Source organism: Carassius auratus, chromosome 6 (assembly GCF_003368295.1).
Source record: "Carassius auratus strain Wakin chromosome 6, ASM336829v1, whole genome shotgun sequence".
Classification (NCBI taxonomy): Eukaryota; Metazoa; Chordata; class Actinopteri; order Cypriniformes; family Cyprinidae; genus Carassius; species Carassius auratus.
The window spans coordinates 14,075,867-14,095,825 of record NC_039248.1 but is presented as its reverse complement, the minus strand read 5'-3'; the positions used below and the strand labels follow the sequence as shown (position 1 = coordinate 14,095,825).

Genomic DNA, 19,959 nt, shown 5'->3' with positions numbered 1-19,959 from the left:
TTAGAAACCGTGTATGACCGTACCGAATTTCCATAATTGTATCATAGTAATAGCTTAAGGAACGATGGTATTCTTTTTTCTTTTATTCTTTTTTTTTTTTTTGGTTGGGACTAGAGGAAGTAAACGGGTGTAAACCTACTGACAAAACACGCTTTACACATCTGTCGGAGCTAAAACGATTGTTTAACATTATAGTGACATCTAGTGGACACTAAAATAACTTGCACACAGTTTTGTACACTCATTTTTGAAAAAAAAAGTATAATTTAATTGAATACATTAAATATAAACTTGGATAAAACTGAAGCTTCTATTAAAATTCTACCACTAGCTCTATTTCGAAATCCCACGTAATGTATATTAATACCACTACAACTTTTACGTTCATCACTAACGTTACCGCATTTACTATCACTGCAGAAGTACGACTAATTAAGAAAATATACTTAATAAACGTATTCTTACATGAACGAACTGTTTCTCACATTACATAACTAAAGAGATTCTTAAGATTCGACTGATGTTAATTTTTGGAACATTATAGAGCAGGCGTCGGCAACCTACGGCACGCAGGGGGGTAATCGCTGGTACGAAAACTGCATACTGACGTGCATTTTGAAGTAATAACTTCTCATAGTCAAACAGCCTGTTAGGAGCTTTAAATACTATTAAAGTGTGAGAATTGACACAGTTTTGGCACAGTGGTTAACCAGAATAATAAAAATGGCACGTCACGCAGAAAAGGTTAAGAGACGTGTCGTTTTCATCCACACCCATAGGGGTCGCTGTTCTGTGTTAAACGGGCGCATATTTTCACTTTTGCTCTTGTGCTGTACCTCGGCGAAGAGCAACAATAACACACGGAGGATTATGGAGCAATAAATGACAGTAAATGTGTATTGATCGTTTGAGGCGGTCTTACTGTCCTTCATAAAACCTCGGTGAATGACATTTCATCACTAGTTGCTGGATCAGCGCTGTTTCCATGTTAAAAAAGCGGATGCTCCAGAACTATTTTTAGTAGCGTTAACTGGATAGTTTTTTTTGTTGTTTGGGGGATTTCTGAATTATATTTCCCTTATTCATTCAGGAGTGGAATTGACGGCAAAAATGGTGATCAAAAAGATCTACATAAGCGTGGGCTACTCGTGTGTCGGGATGTTGGTGGGATTTTCGGCGTTTCTAGTGTGGAACATCGCTTACAAACAGCCGTGGACCGCCGCGATGGGTGGATTATCAGGTAATGTTTGTCTGTGTTTCAAATGAAGGTGAGTTGACTAACTTGCCTAGACAGCATTTCTGGCCATCATTGGTTGACTTGATGCCAAAACATTGTCTATGTTGGCAAATTTCTAGTTTTAGGACATGGAGAAATGGAGTTAAAGTAAATACTGCTGATAATTTTCCTTTTTTGAGCCTTTAATTCGGGGAGTACCGTTGGGACACTTAAAATGTATGTATTCTTTATAGTATTATTTTAATCTGCACAATGCAGATTAATAATATGACTTTTTTTTCTAAGTAAAAAAAATAACTTTCTTAATTTTTTATTTAATTGTTAAGCTGCGCAAGGAATGTTATATTTAAATGTATAAAATCTTGTTATTTTTGTGTCCACTGTATAAAGTATGAACAAGTTTGTTGGATAAAGTATTAATAAATGCAGGTTTAATACACTAAATATTTAACCTTCTGCGTTTTAGTGAGTAATAACAAGTTGTTGAATTTTCCTGGAGTAGCTTACACAGTGTTATTGTTAGGCCAAAAGTAGTTCTCAAACTTTGTGTGTAATATGGACAATGTAGCATAAAATGCTACACCAAATGTTACATTTTTTAATAACAGTGAGACATTTTATTATGAAAAATGTATCCACAATCTTTAGATGAAAAGGGTGGGATCTCTTAATACTTAAATACATGACATAAACAGAGTTTGTTAGATTTTTACTTTTACTCAGAATGGATGCATTAAAATCAAAAGTGACAGTTCATACTTTTAAATTGTAAAAAAAAAAAGGCTGCTCAACTGTAAAAACATTAAAACACCCACTGAGCGCAAATTTTGAAAGGTATTTTACACAAATCCTTCCACAAATGCCTATTCAACATGTTCAATGAGTTGTGTAGAAACACCTGAAGACATAATCTAAATTATATTTTTCCGATATATTGGTGTTTGGTATGAGAAGGTTATCACACCTTTAACATAACAAATGCAGGCAGAAACGTTGAGATTTTGGTCTCACTAAATGTCTGTTCCTCAGTGCACTTTGATCCGTCAGTGCTCTTTGAGTTTGTGTTGCGCAAGAGAGTCATTTCACATAGTCTGTGCTGTACTTTAGAAGTACACTTTGGTCCCTCTAGTTTTGCTGCAAAAGAATGCCATGATTTTGCCTATTTTTGGCCTGTTCAGTTATTAGACGGTTGACCAATCACATGTCCATTAACTATTTCGACACATTGCAAAGGATATTTCAGAACTGCTCACTGCTATAAATCACCATTTTTGCAGTTCACTTAAATGGACCTGTAGTGTGTAGTATTCCACTGTGTGTGTGTGTGTGTGTGTGTGTACAAAAACGGCATTTATAATAATAATACAACAATTATAATGCATGACACACTGCAGGACACCGAGCCCTCCAGCGGTCTGTGTGTGTGTGTGTGTGTGTGTGTGTGTGTGTGTGTGAGTGAGTGAGTGACAGAGAGTGTGTAGTATTCCTCAATGTGTGTGTGTACAAAAACGGCATTTATAATAATAATACAACAATTATAATGCATGACACACTGCAGGACACCGAGCCCTCCAGCGGTCAGTGTGTGTGTGTGTGTGTGTGTGAGTGAGTGAGTGACAGAGAGTGTGTAGTATTCCTCAATGTGTGAGTGTACAAAAACAGCATTTATAATAATTATACAACAATTATAATGCATGTCACACTGCAGGACACTGCTGGTAATGTCACATGAACTAACATATTATTTATAGTGTTATTGTATGAGGGCAAGTGAAAAGTGTGACTAAAGTAAACACCCTGGTGTTGGTCAGAGAGAGTCTACATTGTTGTGTAATAACACAAAATGCTCTTCTGCAAATCTTAACTTCACATGCAGAACTGAGAGAAAATAACTCTGTCAGAAGAATCTAACAGGAACACAGCAGTTTACATGCATGTGAATGCAGAGTCATGGAATCAGTCGCACTTGCAAAACCAGCATATTATAAAAATAATAATACTACATTTCCCAAAGTTTTAAGTCTGTGAGTCTGTTTTACCGAAAAAAATACTAATTTCAGTTTTTCTAATTCAAAATGGCACTATTAATTCAATGTTACTTGTTTGAAAATGTTGAAAGTTTGAATATGGTCAGTTTTATGTGTTTTAAATTTTCCTTTTGTGTTTGTGTATTTCTTCAGGTGTTATGGCACTATGGGCTCTGGTCACACATATAATGTACCTTCAGGACTTCTGGAGAACATGGTTAAAGGGACTGAAGTTCTTCCTGGTCATCGGCGTCATCTTCTCAGTGTTGTCCATCGTGGCGTTCATCTCTTTCCTCTGTGTCGCCATCTCCCGCAAACAATGTGAGTGGAGATTGTCGAGTGGAGGACATTAAATTCACAGTTTTTGAGTTGAAGTTAAAAACTGTTTTGTTCTCTCCTTGTGTGTGTGTGTACAGCTCTCAAAGATCCCACCAGTCTGTACCTGTCATGTGTGTGGAGCTTCATGAGTTTAAAGTGGGCATTTCTGCTGGCCCTATATTCTCATCGATATCGCAAAGAATTTGCAGACATCGCCATCCTCAGTGACTTTTAAATATACACACAATAACACACTCGTGCCCACAGACGAACAAGTAAATAAGTGTACAACATGCTTGGCTGTTACCATTTAAAATGGACCAGGAACACTCAACGAGGAGAGTTTGTCTTTTTAGTAAATCAAGACGTTAGTGTACCACTTCTCTCTCTTTCTGCTATTGTCTGTCCTGGATGATTTTACATTTTGGACTTTTTAATATCCATGATCAAAACTTTTGAAACCTTTTCACTTTTCAGTATGTATGGTTTATACTTTGCATTTCTGAATGAGGTATTAAGACGAGTCTTTTGTCTTTCTCCTTGCTGCTCTTCTCTTGAATGTCTCACTATGGGATAAGTGACAGGTTTCTGTTAAGCTGGTGCGTTTTCTCCTGCTCTTGCACAGCATTTAGGTAACTATCTATTGGTTTTTAAAATAAGCACTTTATTGTCTATAAAATGTGGTATAACCAATCACAAACCTTTTTCATGTGGGAATTTTTGAGGCTTTACTGGCAAGGGATGTTATGTGGAAAGCCTAAATTCTCTTCTTGTTTGTACTTTGATGACCCCAAAGCATTAGAGAGCAACACAATTGAATGATATGAATGATTTGTGTAGCATTTGTTTTTCACAAGACAAACAGGGTTAGAGATTTTAATGTCTGTCACCTGTTAGTGTTGGTTAGTATTATTTCTGCATGCATGTGTCTTATATTAAGTTGAGCCTTTTATATATACACAAAATATTATAATACTGTTAGAACGTGATTTTTGCTTTTGCCTCACATATCAGGCACATTTGTGAACATCTCCATTATATTGTATTATGAAATCAGTAACTTTATGTATTTGTCAGTGACCAATTAATAAAATAACATGATACATTACATATGCATCTTGAATAAATTTTTTTTTAAAAGTAAAAATACAGGTTTATTTAATTTTGAAAACAGCAAAACATTTATAAGACAATTAAATGAAATGAAAAGATAAGAAATAAAAACATTAAATAATTTTTCTCAAAAAACAGTGCTGTCATAGTATTTCACCAAACATATTTAAATGTAACTGCAGACCAGCTTGGTAATAAAAAGGAGATACAAGTTATTCTCAGAAATGAATGTCATCCTAACTGACACAGCAAAGCACAAAGTACTTGGTACCCTTTTCTTAATGCTCGCTGTATAAATACCTGACATACAAGTATACATATTCATTGAGAGAACTCTGTCACTAATAATAATTAAAACCTAAAAACCTAGCTTGAACACAATGTAAAATGTCTCAGGATGTTTTCTTTTTAGATTTGATATGACTGATGAATGTAAAGTGCAATTAACAAAAGCTTTTATTATTAAAATGCCGAGACCATTTTAAAGTTAACAAGGACTACTGATCATTTCAAAGATTTGAATGAAAAACAGATGCATAAAACTAGTCATTTATCAGTCCACATTTAAACAGTAACAATTTACACTACAGTTCAAAAGTTTGAAGGTTGTTTCAAAAATAGAGTTAAATCTGTTTTCTATGAATATATATATATATATATATACACAGTGGTGCAAAAAAGTGTGACAAACATGCAAAAAAAAATTTTTTCACACTACTATATATACATTAATGTAATTTATTCCTGTGATGGCAAAGTTCTAATATACCATATTTTTCGCACTATAAGTCGCACTTTTTTTTCATAGTTTGGCTGGTCTTGCAACTTATTGTCAGGTGCAACTTATCAATTTTAATTTGACATGAAACAAGAGAAAACATTACCGTTTACAGCCACGAGAGGGCGCTCTATGCTGCTCAGTGCTCTTGTAGTCTACGCTGAAGACATAGAGCGCCCTCTCGCGGCTGTAGACGGTAATGTTTTCTCTTGGTTCTTGGTTCTAAATAAATGCGACTTATAGTCCAGTGCGACTTATATATCTTTTTTTCCTCGTCATGACGTATTTTTGGAATGATGCGACTTATACTCAGGTGCGACTTATAGTCAGAAAAATATGGTATGCTGATTTGGTGTTTAAGAAACATTAGTTACTGTCAATGTTTAAAACTAAAATTAAAATTTCAAAAGATCAGCAATGCAAACATGCAATGCTGAATGTTTAATAAAAAATAATAATAATAACCAAATTTTTGTCCCTTTAAAAAAATCCTTGGTAAGGATGTTTCTCATAAATTTGTATGATATCCTTATTTGACATTGCCCAGATGCTTCATCAGTAAATCCTTTGTCGTCAAACAAATGACTCAATACATCACTCACGAGATGTGACAGTGAATTTCTTTTGTTCAGTTAAGTTCCTGAGGATTGTCTCCTGTCTCGACCCTGCAGTCATCACAGTAATATCACAGTCTGTTACAGCACAAGATGTCTGACTTCTGCTTGGAGAGGAATAAAGGCTTCCAGACTGGCTTCTACAATGAATCAGCTTCATCATGCTCCATAGGCTCATTTAGGAAACTATAGAGCAGAGAACATCAAAAGATTCAATAGCCAGATCACTCCATATCTAGCCATGTTAGTCCATCAATGTGCTAATAATGAAAGCTTTTACAGTAAAACATTGCCAGCCCACTTTTTCTGCAATGTTAGAACTGGAAGATTTTTTTGCCATTCATTTTTCAGTTGTATTTTTTTTTCTTCACGGCTGTCTTACCGGCTGTTGCTTGGAACAGACATATGAAGGCCATCCAGGACTAAAGCAGCTTCACTGCCTGCCGAGTATCTTCTCTCTGCATTCATGTAGGACAGAGACACAGTGTTTACCATCGACCTCACTGAACGCCAGTACCTGCCTGAGAGAGTAGTATGAAAAGAAAAGATCAAAAAGACCACAGAAAACAGACATGGACAAGGCTTCTCATACATGGAACGGTTCTCACTCTGAACCTGTAGAACTGTCTTCAGAGACTCAACTGCGTTGATACAGGGTGTCCTCACTAATTCCTCCTCAGCTAAAGGCACAGGCTGTAAAAACATGCAAACATTCACACAATACTCAAGGTGTTGATGTGTGCATGTGGGCATCTGTAAACACACGCACACACACCTCATTTCCCAGGAGAGCGCTGACACAGGCTTGCCACGCGTTGCAGAGGGACGAGACGTCATAACCTCCCTCTAACACCAACACCACTCGACCTTCAGCCAACTCCATTAACTTTCGGGTCAAGAATCCGAAACCTGAGACGTATCACATCAAATCAAAACCTTCAAATGATCATTTGCATATGCGTTCAGTGACACTAATGGCATTCACAGAAACATCCTGGAGGCATTATAGTGGCTCTTGATTTAACAGTTCATGATAGCTGCCGCTAAATCAAGACTATAAGGCCATAACTTTTGAGTCTCATCACAAATGCCAAGTGTCATTATAAGCACTTCTGCTTTCCATCTGAAATATTCAAAGGACTTTCCTAAGGGGAAACCCTACAGAGCAAGAAAAATGCAGAGACAACACAAAAACTCTCAGGCTCAGATAATATAATGAAATTCTCTTTTACAAAAAAATATTGCAATATGAAATGTTTTTTCTTCTTCATACATTCTGTGTAGTTGTGTTTTCATTTTCATTTAATTTATACATATTTATTATCAGAAATGTTAGTAATCAAATTAAGTCATAAAAAGTTAGCAATTTACTCTTTTAAAATGAAATTAAATAAAAATGTAACAACTCTTTTACATTTCTGGCAAAAAAAAAGTGTTAGAAGAGGTTTTCTGTAAAAATAAAAGGATAGTGTGATTATTCCTTTAAAAATAAAGTTTTAACATTGCATTATTATTGTTATTATCACTTTGAGCAGTGTATTCTACTGTACAATAGTAATATATTTCTGTCACAATTTCAAGTTGAATTGAACTATTATTTTACTCAATTAACGTGCATGAAGTGATTGTATTCATTGTCAGTTCTTGTGTTCCTATCCTTGTATAGTGAGATGACAAACACTGAAAACTCTGCAAGCCTCGTGCGCTTAAGTTTGTGAAATGGCGAGTCACACACAACAAGCAGGATTCATATTTCAATAGCAGACTTTTTGTGGTTTAATATTCAAAGACACAAGTCCATGTCGCAATTTGATTAAGCGTACTGACCTACTTTAACTACTGTGACATTTCGATTTATACAGTGAAGTCTGTCCACAATTTGCACATTGCGGAAGTCATATCGTCTATTTTGCAGAACCCCTGTCTATGGGTCACAGACTCAACTTTGAGTAACCCTGTTGTAGACAACTTGGAAATTGTAGACACTCTATGGCCACAGTATATATTTCTAATACATACAATTTGCTGAGACTCTGTATCCACCCAGAGCCTCTGAATGACCTTCTGCAGCATCAAAACCAGCAGAAACCAGGACCACATCTGGGGAAAACTCATGCGCAATTGGCATCACTACCATTCTATAAAGACAGAGAGAATATATAGCTATTTAGTTAATGTAGACTTAACAGTGGCAGCAGACAGAACTGCAGATTTCCTGACGGAAAAAAAAAGTCGCATAGGTTTGGAATGACATGAGGGTTTGTAATTACAAATCATGAATTTTTAATTTGTGCGAATGATATTAGACACTAAAATTGCATCAAAAGAGTACCTGAATGCAGCTAGGTATTCTGCATCTCCCATTGGAGGATTCAGGCCTCCTGACCATGCCACATTTACATTATAGCCTTCGCCTCTATCAGATCCTACCTGTAACACATACATGCAGCTTAAACTGACATACAGAAAACACACTCATGCTTAAATCTCAAACACACGCACTGGTTTTATAAAGGGATGTACACAAAACTAACCCTGGTGGGTTGTCCATTTCCAAGGAAGAAAGAACCATTGTCATAGCGATGCAGGGATATATAGAGGACACTAGGATCTGTGTAGAATATCTCCTGAGTTCCATTACCATGATGAACATCCTGACCAAATCCAGAGGAACACAGTGGTTAGTGGAGAAAAAAACACACAAATCTTTTGGAAACTTGTTTTATCTTTGTGACTGTTGAAGGAAAAGAGATTGTAAGGAGTAAACTTGAAATCCTGACCAGGCAAATGACCTGCAATTTCTATCGTACACTTACATAGTTTTTAACTTTGAGCTAACTTTTAACTTTTAAGCTAATGGGCATATTATGGTCAAATACCTTTTATCAGCAATTGTGTACATATATCTAATGCAAATACTGTGTGTGTGTACCTGGTATTTATCACGTTATGGGGACAAAATGTACCCACAAAGATAGTAATACCAGTACATTTTGACCACGCGGGGACATTTTTTAGGTCTTAGGTCCCCATGAGGAAACAAGCTTATAAATAATATAGAAGTTTTTTTTTTAAATGCTGAATGTTTCCTGTGAGGGGAAAGTTTAGGTATATGGTTGGTGTAGGGCGAAAAAAAAAAACAGTTTACACGGTATAAAAACCACTACGCCTATTGAATGTGCCAATAAAACATGTTTGTGTGTGTGTGTGTGTGTGTGTGTGTGTGTCTTACCCAATCTACTATAAGGATCTTTTTAACCTTCAATCGTTCCTGAAGCTGTTTAGCAGCAATAGCCACAGAGTTAAAGATACTGGAACCACTGTAAGAGAGAGAATGAGAAAGGATGAAAAAAAACATACATAGAAATACATAGCATAATTTACCTGTATACACTACCAGTGAAAAGTCTGGGGTTTGTAATATTGTTTTTTCTCAGCCAAGACTGCATTTATTTGAAACAATAATATATATTTTTAAATAACGGTTTTGTTAAAAAAAAGAAAAATTTTAATGTAATTTATTACTGTGATTTTTAAGTTGATTTTTTTTGGGCTAAAAAAAAATATTTCCTTCTTTATCAATTAGAAAACAGCGGTCCTACTCAATATATAAACAAACAGAATAAAATAAAATAAAATAGAATAAAAAAATTGTAACAATGTAAGTCTTTACTGTCCCTTTTAATCATCTTAATGTGTCTTTGTGGCATAAAAGTATTCAGTTCTTTAAAAAGAATCTTATTGATCCTACACTTTCAAACTGATGTGTGTTTTTCAGTTCCTCAGTATTAATGTGGCATCACAAGAAAAGGAACGACCGCAAACATGCGCTTATTATCATATGCTTGCTTGCAAAACATCCTATTTTGAATGTCATTTCATGCTGATTTCAAAAAACACGTGTCCACAGTTGTATTAAGTGCAACTCACCATGTTTGAGTATATGATGCATGGTGTCCTGGAGGTGTGACCACAGCAAACCCATTCTGAGGATCAGTCAGAAAAAGAAGGAGTAAGAATCTAAACTGGTCAAAGCTTTGGTGGTTTTAGGAGACTATGTGAATCTCACCCTTAGCTCTCCTCTAGCCACACGGAAAGCCAGCTCTATCACACAGCCCACTGACATCTTCAGTTTTGTACTCCAGTAATTTTTCAGTACCATATCAGGGTCTGTTGGACTTTGATATGGTATGGAAGATGTTCTATCTGAGAACCCAGCGTACAAAACAATAAGCTGTTCTGAATGGACCGACAGAAGCTCCTCAGACGTGGCCGGTCTGCCTTCAATCAACTAAGACACACACACACACACACACACAGGTTAAATTCTCACCACTGCTATAATAGTTAGAGCTTTATGAGCTGTTCAGCATTGTTTACCTTACACTGACTCCTGAAGCTACACTCCTGCAGTCTTGACCAGATTTTCATAATTCTGCCAGAATCAAAGCTGGCATCTTTACAGTCAAACTCACGTTCCAGCATCTCATAGTCAAACACCAAACCTACGAACACAAATATACTTTAAAATGAAAATAGATTTTAGGGCTGCTGAGTTAACATGTTAACATAAAAACTAATGTGTCAATTTTTAGACCATTTTTTATTTGCTCAAATGTGTTATATAGTTCTCAATAGTGTCTATGCCTAATTTTGCAAAAAAAATATTATGTATAAATATTATGTGTAATTTACTAGTGTAAATGCTTCTGAAACATATTTAAAGCAAACTTTGCATTGGAAAAAAAAAATCAATTTCTAAGAATGTAGTGTTTTGCATTTGGCATGTCACCCTTTGCTTTAATGACAGCAGTTCTTGAGCTGCATGAAGCATGTGGGAATAAATCCCAATGATCATGGTATTCAGCATGATTTGAGAATGATACAAATCACATGCTTTTTTTTTAAACACTCGAAACTTTCTACCTGTTGTATAGTTTGATGTGCTCTTGACTTCCCGGGCTAGAGGTGAAGATAAATGTAAAGGCAGACTTCTGTTAAAGGTGCCTGGAGAGGAATGCACACGCGTAAGGTTCCGGTGATGTATATTTTTTCGTACATTACAGCATTCACTGTGCTGCACTCTCAGTTGATCACAGCATGGGTTATCATGCGGCGATTGAGACAGTATATTTAAATCCTCCCTTGTTCTCTCTCTGTCTTTTCTCAGCGATCCAAAGGACACAGGCTGTGCCCTGTGTAAAGGTACCTTGCAATGAGTGTGTGAAAAAGAGCTCTGTGTGTTTGGGTGCAAATGTACATTTGTCTCAGGCCGGAATGTCTCCTGTGGCCATTGCTGTTGGTACATTGGGTGTGTAATCATAAAAGTCTGAGTGTGGATTTGCTGGAAGAAAGAATGTGCCGACTGGGTTTTGCTCAAAGGCTTATGAGACATCACTGCCCATTGGCCAGGAACTGTGAGAGGGAAAGAGCAAATTATGCAATTTTGTTTCACATTTACACTGATTCTTTGGTCTCAAGGTTAGTGAATGTTGTGTTTTACCTGTATGAACAGGTGAATGCATGGCAAAGACCTGCGGTTCATATCTAGTCCAGAGCATGGTGTTCTGAACACCAATGTGTACAGGAGATTCATCCTAAAGAAAAGCAGAATAATGTACTTGCAATCAGGAATGAGCAAGTTTTAGGCTTAAAATAGCATTAAAACAATGACAATGGACCCTTTTCACAACTTAAGTATAGTAAATTGTAGAAGTATATTGGAGACCGCAGAAAATATTTGTTTTGCATTCCTATTTATTTAAACGGATAAATTGTTTCTTGATATTCCGCCAAAAAATTAATTTCCAGATTCTACAAAAAAAATGATAATAATAATTAAAAATAATAAATGATGCATTAGTAACTCCATAATTGAATTATGTAACAAATCTATTAAAACTTCATTAAAATGCTGTAAACACACACACAAAAAAGTAAGACGTGAACGGAAAACTTATTTCTTTTTTTTCTGAAAAACATACTGTATCTTCAGTAATCTTAGAGTCAGAAAATCTTTTAACCCAAAATGTGGGATTTCCCAGATCCCAAATATATCAAACACAGCTAGTTTCTGTAACAACAACAACAACAAAAAAACAACAAATGAAATCATTTATAATTTCATAAGATATCTTAGCCAGTATGGGGGGCTTAAAATATTGTGTTAGACAATATAGGCCTTCATGTCGAAACAGTTGAGAATTTCTGTCTCTTAGTTAATAGGCAATCAAAACACTTCATCCAATCCATCCCATAATTAACATAAAACAATACAATAATAAATAACCTTTGTTTACTTTAACAACACCATGACAAAATCAGCTTTGTCAAATAAAATAAAATAAATCATATTTGAGGTAATGTATATATAACGAGAGTCCAGTGACAGACCTGTTGTGGTGATGATGTGCTATTGGTCTGTGGCTTTTGATGGCTCATTTTTTATCTGCTGATGAACTTCTTAAGGATACTGGAGTAGAACTGGAGCTTCCCCCTACAAAATATATTTAACTGATCACTACAGTGTCTGAAGGACCAAGAAACAAAATTAAAACCGAGTTCACAGCAAACATTTTTTTCATTGCTTTGGTTTTAGCACAGTGTTGTTACACACCCCTAGAGTCAGAAGCTCTGACAGCAGGGGGCGCGCTGCTTTTACGCTGCAGTGGGTTCTGTCTTCCCGATGCACTTCTCTTTGGTCGCAGCTTTAGAATTGGCTCTGAGGCTTCTCACAAACATGCACAAACACAAATGTGCTTCAAGTATGAACATGTGAAGACTACTATTCATTAAATGATTTATCAGATTTCTATGCATTTCAAGCACGTGTACGTGTACAAGCTCACGTTTGTGTTAATGTGTACGTGTGTCACCTGTTCTTCTTAATGGACTGTCCTCCTCCAAATAATGCGATTCAGGTATGTTCGATGCACGGAGCTGGGTTGGATCCTCGCTTTCCGGTTTCCTGAACAACAGAAGATATAAATGGTTCCAATACCACAATTAAAATGCAACCTTAGATCCAGGTTTTGTCAGGTTTCTATTGTTCCTAACCTCTGTTTATTGCGAATATGCTGGTTTAGCTTTCGTTTCACCCAGACACTGGCACCGGCACTGGCACCTGCCAATCACAACAATCAACAAATCAGACCAGTCCAGATAGACATATGACATATGACTAAATAACTAAATAAATAAATAAATAAAAGATATATATATATATATATATATATATATATATATATATATATATATATATATATATATATATATATATATTTAAATTCAAAATATTCTTGTATGGGTTCAGACACTAGGCCTATAGTTAGAATTTCAATTACAATTACAATTGTTTTGAGATAAATGGACCCACTCTGTTTATATATGTATATATATATATATATATATATATATATATATATATATATATATATAAACAGAGTGGGTCCATTTATCACAAAACAATTGTAATTGTAATTGAAATTCTAACTATAGGATTTCAAGTTATATATATATATATATATATATATATATATATATATATATATATATATATATATATATATTTAAATTCAAAATATTCTTGTATGGGTTCAGACACTAGGCCTATAGTTAGAATTTCAATTACAATTACAATTGTTTTGAGATAAATGGACCCACTCTGTTTATATATATATATATATATATATATATATATATATATATATATATATATATATATATATATATATATATATAAACAGAGTGGGTCCATTTATCACAAAACAATTGTAATTGTAATTGAAATTCTAACTATAGGATTTCAAGTTATATATATATATATATATATATATATATATATATATATATATATATATATATATATATATATATATATATATATATATATATATAAACAGTTGAAGTTAATTTCTGACACTGGTACAGAAAAAATAATATTTGTAAAAAAAACAAAAAAAAAAACATGAGAGTACTCTGTTCACTCTTCTTTTTATTCAAAGGCTGATTAAATGGCTTTTGTTCGCTCTCCCTCCCTCTCTCCAGCTTCCCGTGTTGATGTTCAGACATCTGCATAATGAGGATGAGACACAATGTCAGTTCTGATACTAGAATATTATGTATCAGTGGTTCCAGAATAGGTTAGTAGAGTGTTCCAAAATTACCCTGCAGTGTGCACGCTAACAACAGTAGATAACTATATCATAAATGTAATTTGAAATAAAGTATGCTGAGTTTGAGATTAAGATGTTGTAAGTGGATTATTATTAGATGTTTCAACGCCACAGTCTGATGACCAGAAAGCCAAATGCATTTGACTCCGAAATGAACAAAGATATTTCTCACTAAATGCCAGTAATTTTGATATTATGAGTAATATTATTGTTATTGTTTGGCGGCACCTTTAATCCTTTAAACTGTATTCACGTTAACTCGTGTTAAATGACAGAACTGGTGTCACCTGGATCAGCAGATACAGTATAATATTTACTTTCAACTGAATGTAAGAAAGAAAGAAAGGAGTGTACTTCTTTAAAGAACGTTCAATGAGTATACTACCTTTTATGTATTCAACATTTTTAGAACTTGTTTGCTGTTTTAAAATAAAATGCTATTTTTTTTTATAGTTGAAGATTTCCATCCAAATTAAATTTCAAGCAGACTATATAAATAAATAAATACATACATACATGTAAAGTCAAACCAAAGATTATTCAGATACCTTCAACATTTCTCACATAATCACAGCCATAGTTATTTGCTATAGTTTAGAAAATGGTTATAAAATATGACAGGAACTCGGAGTTGAAACTGTGTCAGAACAAATTAATCTTCATAATGTCAGATAACTTTGATAGAAATGTATGTAACAAAACATGGTCAGGGCAAAGTGTCAAATAAATTTTTTTTTTGTCCCAAAGATTTAACAGTTTTAGTGGTAGCCCACTGTATGAAGAATTTTGGTGTATAATATATCACAGTTTACATTATTTTTCTATCCTCACTTACATAAATGAACTATATCCTGTACCCACTAGTAAAAAAATAAAAAAATAAATATATATATATATATATATATATATATATATATATATATATATATATATATATATATATATATATATATATACATATGTTTTATCTAAAACGTGTGAACATAATGCACATCTAAATAAAAATATGTAAGGAATAAAACCTAAAAGTTTGTACATGTATATTCTTGCCACAAAAAATATTTAGAAATATATTTTGGTATATGAAGTTTGAAAGTAAATATATCTTTTATTTCAAAGTATATTTCAATGAGCTTCACTGTGTATGATTTTTTTATTAAATTTATAATTAATTAATTAATTACTTATTTATTTTTTTGGCATACGGGATTCCTCCCTTTAGTGAGTTTAACAACGCATATATATAACAATTTTTTTGTTGTTGTTGTTGTTTTTACATTCCAAGAAAAGTGTATAGTTAATATTAGTTCACAAAATTTATCTTTAAATGAGAAGATGTTAAATTGCATTTCAGTTTCCGTAGTGGCATCCTCTGTAGTTTTTTTTATTTTATGAACTCAACACATACCGAAACATCATCAGCGTTTCGTTTTATGCTACCACAGAAACCATGCTGCACTCAATCTGGGCTGGATCACTATGGTAACCCTCCAGCTGACGAGGAAGTGCTCTATTAAAACGAATAGAGTGAAACCCATCCACTTCCTGAGGCTAAAATTAGAATTTGTTTGTCTGATTTAAGGGTGATTTATGTAAGTATGGTATGCTATTCTCATCCTACAATTTGCCTGTCCTATATTTGGTTTAAATGGTTCTTGGGAAACATTTCAGCCAAAGCAGAACAAACTCATTTACCCCAAGCTGAAAAGAATTAAAGGACAGAAAGATCTAACTTCCAAAATTTCTGGGGCTTAAAATTATTATTTGACTATCCTTTAAAATTTAATGAATAAAAGCAGTTGAAAAACTAAAAAGTGCAAAACACACACTTTTAGTCTTTCAAGCATTTGTGAAGTCACACTATATTCACAAATAGCAGGCTAGCTGACTGATGTGCTTATAGATATATATATTTGTGTTTGTCATGATAAAAAACTTACAACCCCCCCCCCCCAAAATAAAAAATAAAAAACAATAAATAATGTAGGTTACACACAAAGTCTATTTTTTTAAACTGACCAATAGTTAAATCAATAAGGAATGCTACAGTACACTTCCATCATTATTAGTTACATGAATACATGTCACGGCATTTGATCTCCAAAACTACTATACTATCAGAGTAAACATGATGTGGCAGTTTCAAAACTCTCATTTCCAAACTCTTTATGGTAACTGAACAAAGCAAACAAAGTTTTAAACCCACGAGGATCTCTTACCTGTCACCTCTGCATTGCTTTGCCACCTCTAAAAGGTTTCCAAGCTTCGAATGCTCATCTGAAAGAGACAAACAACATGCATTTGCACTCTCAGGCTGTCCACATCACAAAAAGAACAGCAGGACAATTCTGAAGCACCTGCACATAACACCGGCCCTGCACTACAGCGAACGCCAAAGGTGTGATTCTGTTGAGTGACATCTCATGCTTCCCTCCCTGAAGCCCCTCCTGCTGAGCTTCCTCTCCTCTCACTAAAACTGTTGTTTGCTTCTTTCTACCAAATACATTCATCAGTGATTATGAATCCCTAAGTTGTGCATGCAAATGATGGATATCTTAATGTTTGCAATAGTTGGTTTGCTACAAGAGTCACGTAAAAAAAGAGTGTATTTGAAAGATAAGGAAGGCAGGGCAAACATTATTATCTGCTACCGCCCTTACCAGTTAAGGTTGGGATGAAAAGGAAAGTCATAAGTGAAAAACTAACTTTACCTCATCACTAAATATGTGAGAGCTGTAAGATGAGTGACAGCTGTAACATTTCCGGTGGATAGTGTACATGATCAAGCACCAACACAATCACGTTGGTTTCACTCTATTAATAAGAACATCTCATAGACTCAGTGGTTTATATATAGCAGGGATGGCACTTGCTAAGCTCAAACCTCAATGGTACCTTTAACCCATACAAACTAGTTGATATCGAAATATTTCATGCAAAACATGATATGACTGATTCATGAACTTCTCATATTGTGAGGACCACTTCAAATTTAGAAAGTCATTTTTTTTTATTTGTGAATACATTTTTTGAGTCTGTGGAAGGTTTTGAATTCAACGTCCATTCTTAAAATCCATTATAGTAGTAGACAAAAAGCAGTATAACCACGCTGGCCACTCCTCCAATCAAAAAAAAACGAGAGAGATAAGTAGGCTATATCCTACTGAAATCGATTGGACCTTTACAAACTACAAATAAAGGAATATTTCATAAATCTGTTTACCTGCGTGTCTTTTTCTCCCTGGCTTTAAAACTCTCAGCCTAGTTTTGTTGTGTGTGTATGCATTAAATATTCTAGTATTATATTACTTTATTGCAACCTTTTTCACATTTATAAATCTCTTTTTTTTTATTATTATTTATATAATCAAACTATTTGTTTCTAACTCTGCATGATGATTTTATTAGCCCTTATTTGTATGCTGGAGCTCAACATGCATATAGTGTTCCTGTGTGAAATGATATGTCTGTGTTTGGTTTTGCACCTGCTTTACCGCTTTACAGGAAACTTTGACCTCATCCCCCTTTACTGATACTTTCTCATTCTATGTTTGTGCTCTCTATCCAGGTTTGTCTCTGCAGATACCTGGGCTCTTTGCTGAGACAGTAGCGAACACAATGTGGTTTTACTCAGAAACAAACACAAGCAGGCCGCCTGATATAAGACCCACCCCAGGCCAGTTGCACAGCCACCTGCAGATGCATCCCCAAACTCACTTACAAAATAAGCTGAGCTCATGGGTGTCCTTCACATTCTCAATATGAGAAAACTATTTTTTTTGCCATTTCAATTAATACTCTAACCTCACCGCATTCCTCTTCATTTGCCTAAACCTGTGTTTGTGTGTAAATGACTTTTCACTGACACACTGACATTCTGAGCATGAGCCAAACTGAGGAGACATGATGCAGCGGGGTTTTCCACTTGTGTGGGAAGGTTGAGTTTAATAGCTCTAAACTGATTTCCATCATCCTGTATTTGCTATTTTTATATACAAACCTATTTTTAAAAATATCTTTATCATTACCGATCTTTAAATTGGCCTTATCTAAAATCTAAAAATGTTTAGCCTATGCTTTAAGTGCATACTAACATCTGAGCTTTGTTGGAACTTGATTACCCTTGGTCAGCCTGGTTGGATATTCTGCAAAAAAGGGGGAACTACGTTGATCTGAAGTGTTTTGTAAAGTAGGCGTGAGGTAAAGTGGTTGGTTACAGCCCCGCAGTGGTTTTAAATGCCATACTAAATGATTATTTCAAAATAAGTAATTATAACATAAATGTATTCATTTATTAACAATTAAATAATTATATATTTTTAAAATGAGCATAGGACCATTTATAGGAGTTTTATTTATTTATAAATATGATGTGGATTTTGATATGAGAGGAAATTGACTTTTTCATATTATTTTTTATTTTTATGGAATAAAAATTGAAACACCTTAATAAAAAGAGTTTCTTAAAAACATGCAGACATTAACTTATGGAATGAAGTCCTGTGGATAACTTGTGTATTACTGTGATGTTTTATTCAGCTGTTTGAACACTCATTCTGACGGCACCCATTCACTGCACTTTGGTGAGCAAGAAATGTAATACACATTTTTTTAAATCACTTACTATGGAGAAACAAACTCCATTACATCTTGGATGGCATGAGGAGTGAGTAGATTTTCAGCAAATTCTTTTTTTTTTTTTTAAGAACTTTTCCTTTAAATAGTTGAGGCCTATACTTCAGCAGCACCTTTCAGTTGTTTCAAGAAACACTGTCAATGTATATTCCAAATTGTACTCACAAGAATACATAATGTGGATTGTGTTTTTAGGCGAACACCTGTATGCAGTGCTTACAGTAAAGCTAACAAAATTCTCAGTAGACAGTACGTTGATGTTCACCAGGAAACTGATATCAGCTAGGGCACGCTTCCCAGACAACACCCACAGTATTAATACCCAGACAGAAATAGAGAGGGTACAGGAGCTGATAAGACCTCAATTAATTTTTTAGCTTTTACACGACTTTATCTAAAAGACGTGCAGCACCCCGCCCTGATTTAGACTCTACTCACTCACTCACACACACACACAGTTACCCTTTTAGGTCAGCTTGCCCAAAACTCATTTTATTCCTTGAATTTTAGATGATCAACATTTTTCAATATATATATGGTAAACCTGTAAACACACAAAAAAATAAAGCCTATTAACCATTAAGGTTAGTTAGGTGACACTTTAGAATATGAAGCACATATTCACTATTAAGGTTATTACTATTAACCTATAAGTTTTCTTTTAATTAACTCCTAATTTGCTGCTTATTAATAATTAGTATGGTAGTTGTTGTTTAGGTATGGGCACCGGCGGCGCCAGGGGGGGTCTTGGGGGGTCTCAAGACCCTGCCAAAAAATGCCTTGACCCCCCATTTGACCCCCCAGCCTCTTCCTGATTAAAAAATATATATATTCGGGGTAAAGATCCAAAATGTTTCTCTTCAAACTACGCAGAACAATAATAAATAATAATTATTTCGACATTTATTCATACACTGAACCGAGAACCGTTTCTGTCGGACGCGTCCGATTCGAGAACCGCTGAGCTGATGATAACTGCGCATGCGTGATTCAGCGTGAAGCAGACTGACACAGAGCGCATCTGAACCGAACTGATTCTTTTGGTGATTGATTCTGAACTGAT

At 34.7% G+C, this 19,959-nt stretch overlaps 2 protein-coding genes across 4 annotated transcripts; one reads left to right on the top strand and one right to left on the bottom strand.

The window, feature by feature from the left end:
• Nucleotides 1–789: 789 nt before the first annotated feature.
• Nucleotides 790–4,690, top strand: LOC113097620 (heme transporter hrg1-A). The gene is made up of 4 exons (XM_026262891.1): nucleotides 790–941; nucleotides 1,091–1,240; nucleotides 3,418–3,585; nucleotides 3,681–4,690. The coding sequence occupies exons 2-4, from the start codon at nucleotides 1,111–1,113 to the stop codon at nucleotides 3,815–3,817; spliced, it is 435 nt and encodes a 144-aa protein (XP_026118676.1). The 5' UTR covers nucleotides 790–941; nucleotides 1,091–1,110; the 3' UTR covers nucleotides 3,818–4,690.
• Nucleotides 4,691–5,764: 1,074 nt separating this feature from the next.
• On the bottom strand, nucleotides 5,765–16,827 carry LOC113097603 (histone deacetylase 4-like). Of its 3 annotated transcripts, XM_026262868.1 has the most exons (20): nucleotides 16,619–16,827; nucleotides 16,481–16,538; nucleotides 14,064–14,157; nucleotides 13,144–13,210; nucleotides 12,963–13,054; nucleotides 12,704–12,814; nucleotides 12,481–12,583; nucleotides 11,591–11,684; nucleotides 11,014–11,502; nucleotides 10,468–10,592; nucleotides 10,157–10,378; nucleotides 10,018–10,073; nucleotides 9,320–9,407; nucleotides 8,622–8,741; nucleotides 8,420–8,517; nucleotides 8,107–8,225; nucleotides 6,863–6,996; nucleotides 6,696–6,780; nucleotides 6,470–6,608; nucleotides 5,766–6,273 (listed from the first exon to the last, which is right to left on the bottom strand). In XM_026262868.1, the coding sequence occupies exons 7-20, from the start codon at nucleotides 12,526–12,528 to the stop codon at nucleotides 6,228–6,230; spliced, it is 1,863 nt and encodes a 620-aa protein (XP_026118653.1). In that variant the 5' UTR covers nucleotides 12,529–12,583; nucleotides 12,704–12,814; nucleotides 12,963–13,054; nucleotides 13,144–13,210; nucleotides 14,064–14,157; nucleotides 16,481–16,538; nucleotides 16,619–16,827; the 3' UTR covers nucleotides 5,766–6,227. The 3 variants fall into 3 exon arrangements, with proteins under 3 accessions (XP_026118665.1, XP_026118653.1, XP_026118657.1); XM_026262872.1 differs by lacking the exon at nucleotides 14,064–14,157; XM_026262880.1 differs by lacking the exons at nucleotides 11,014–11,502; nucleotides 11,591–11,684; nucleotides 12,481–12,583; ... (4 more) ...; nucleotides 16,481–16,538; nucleotides 16,619–16,827 and having other exon boundaries at nucleotides 5,765–6,273; nucleotides 10,473–10,562.
• Nucleotides 16,828–19,959: the final 3,132 nt, after the last annotated feature.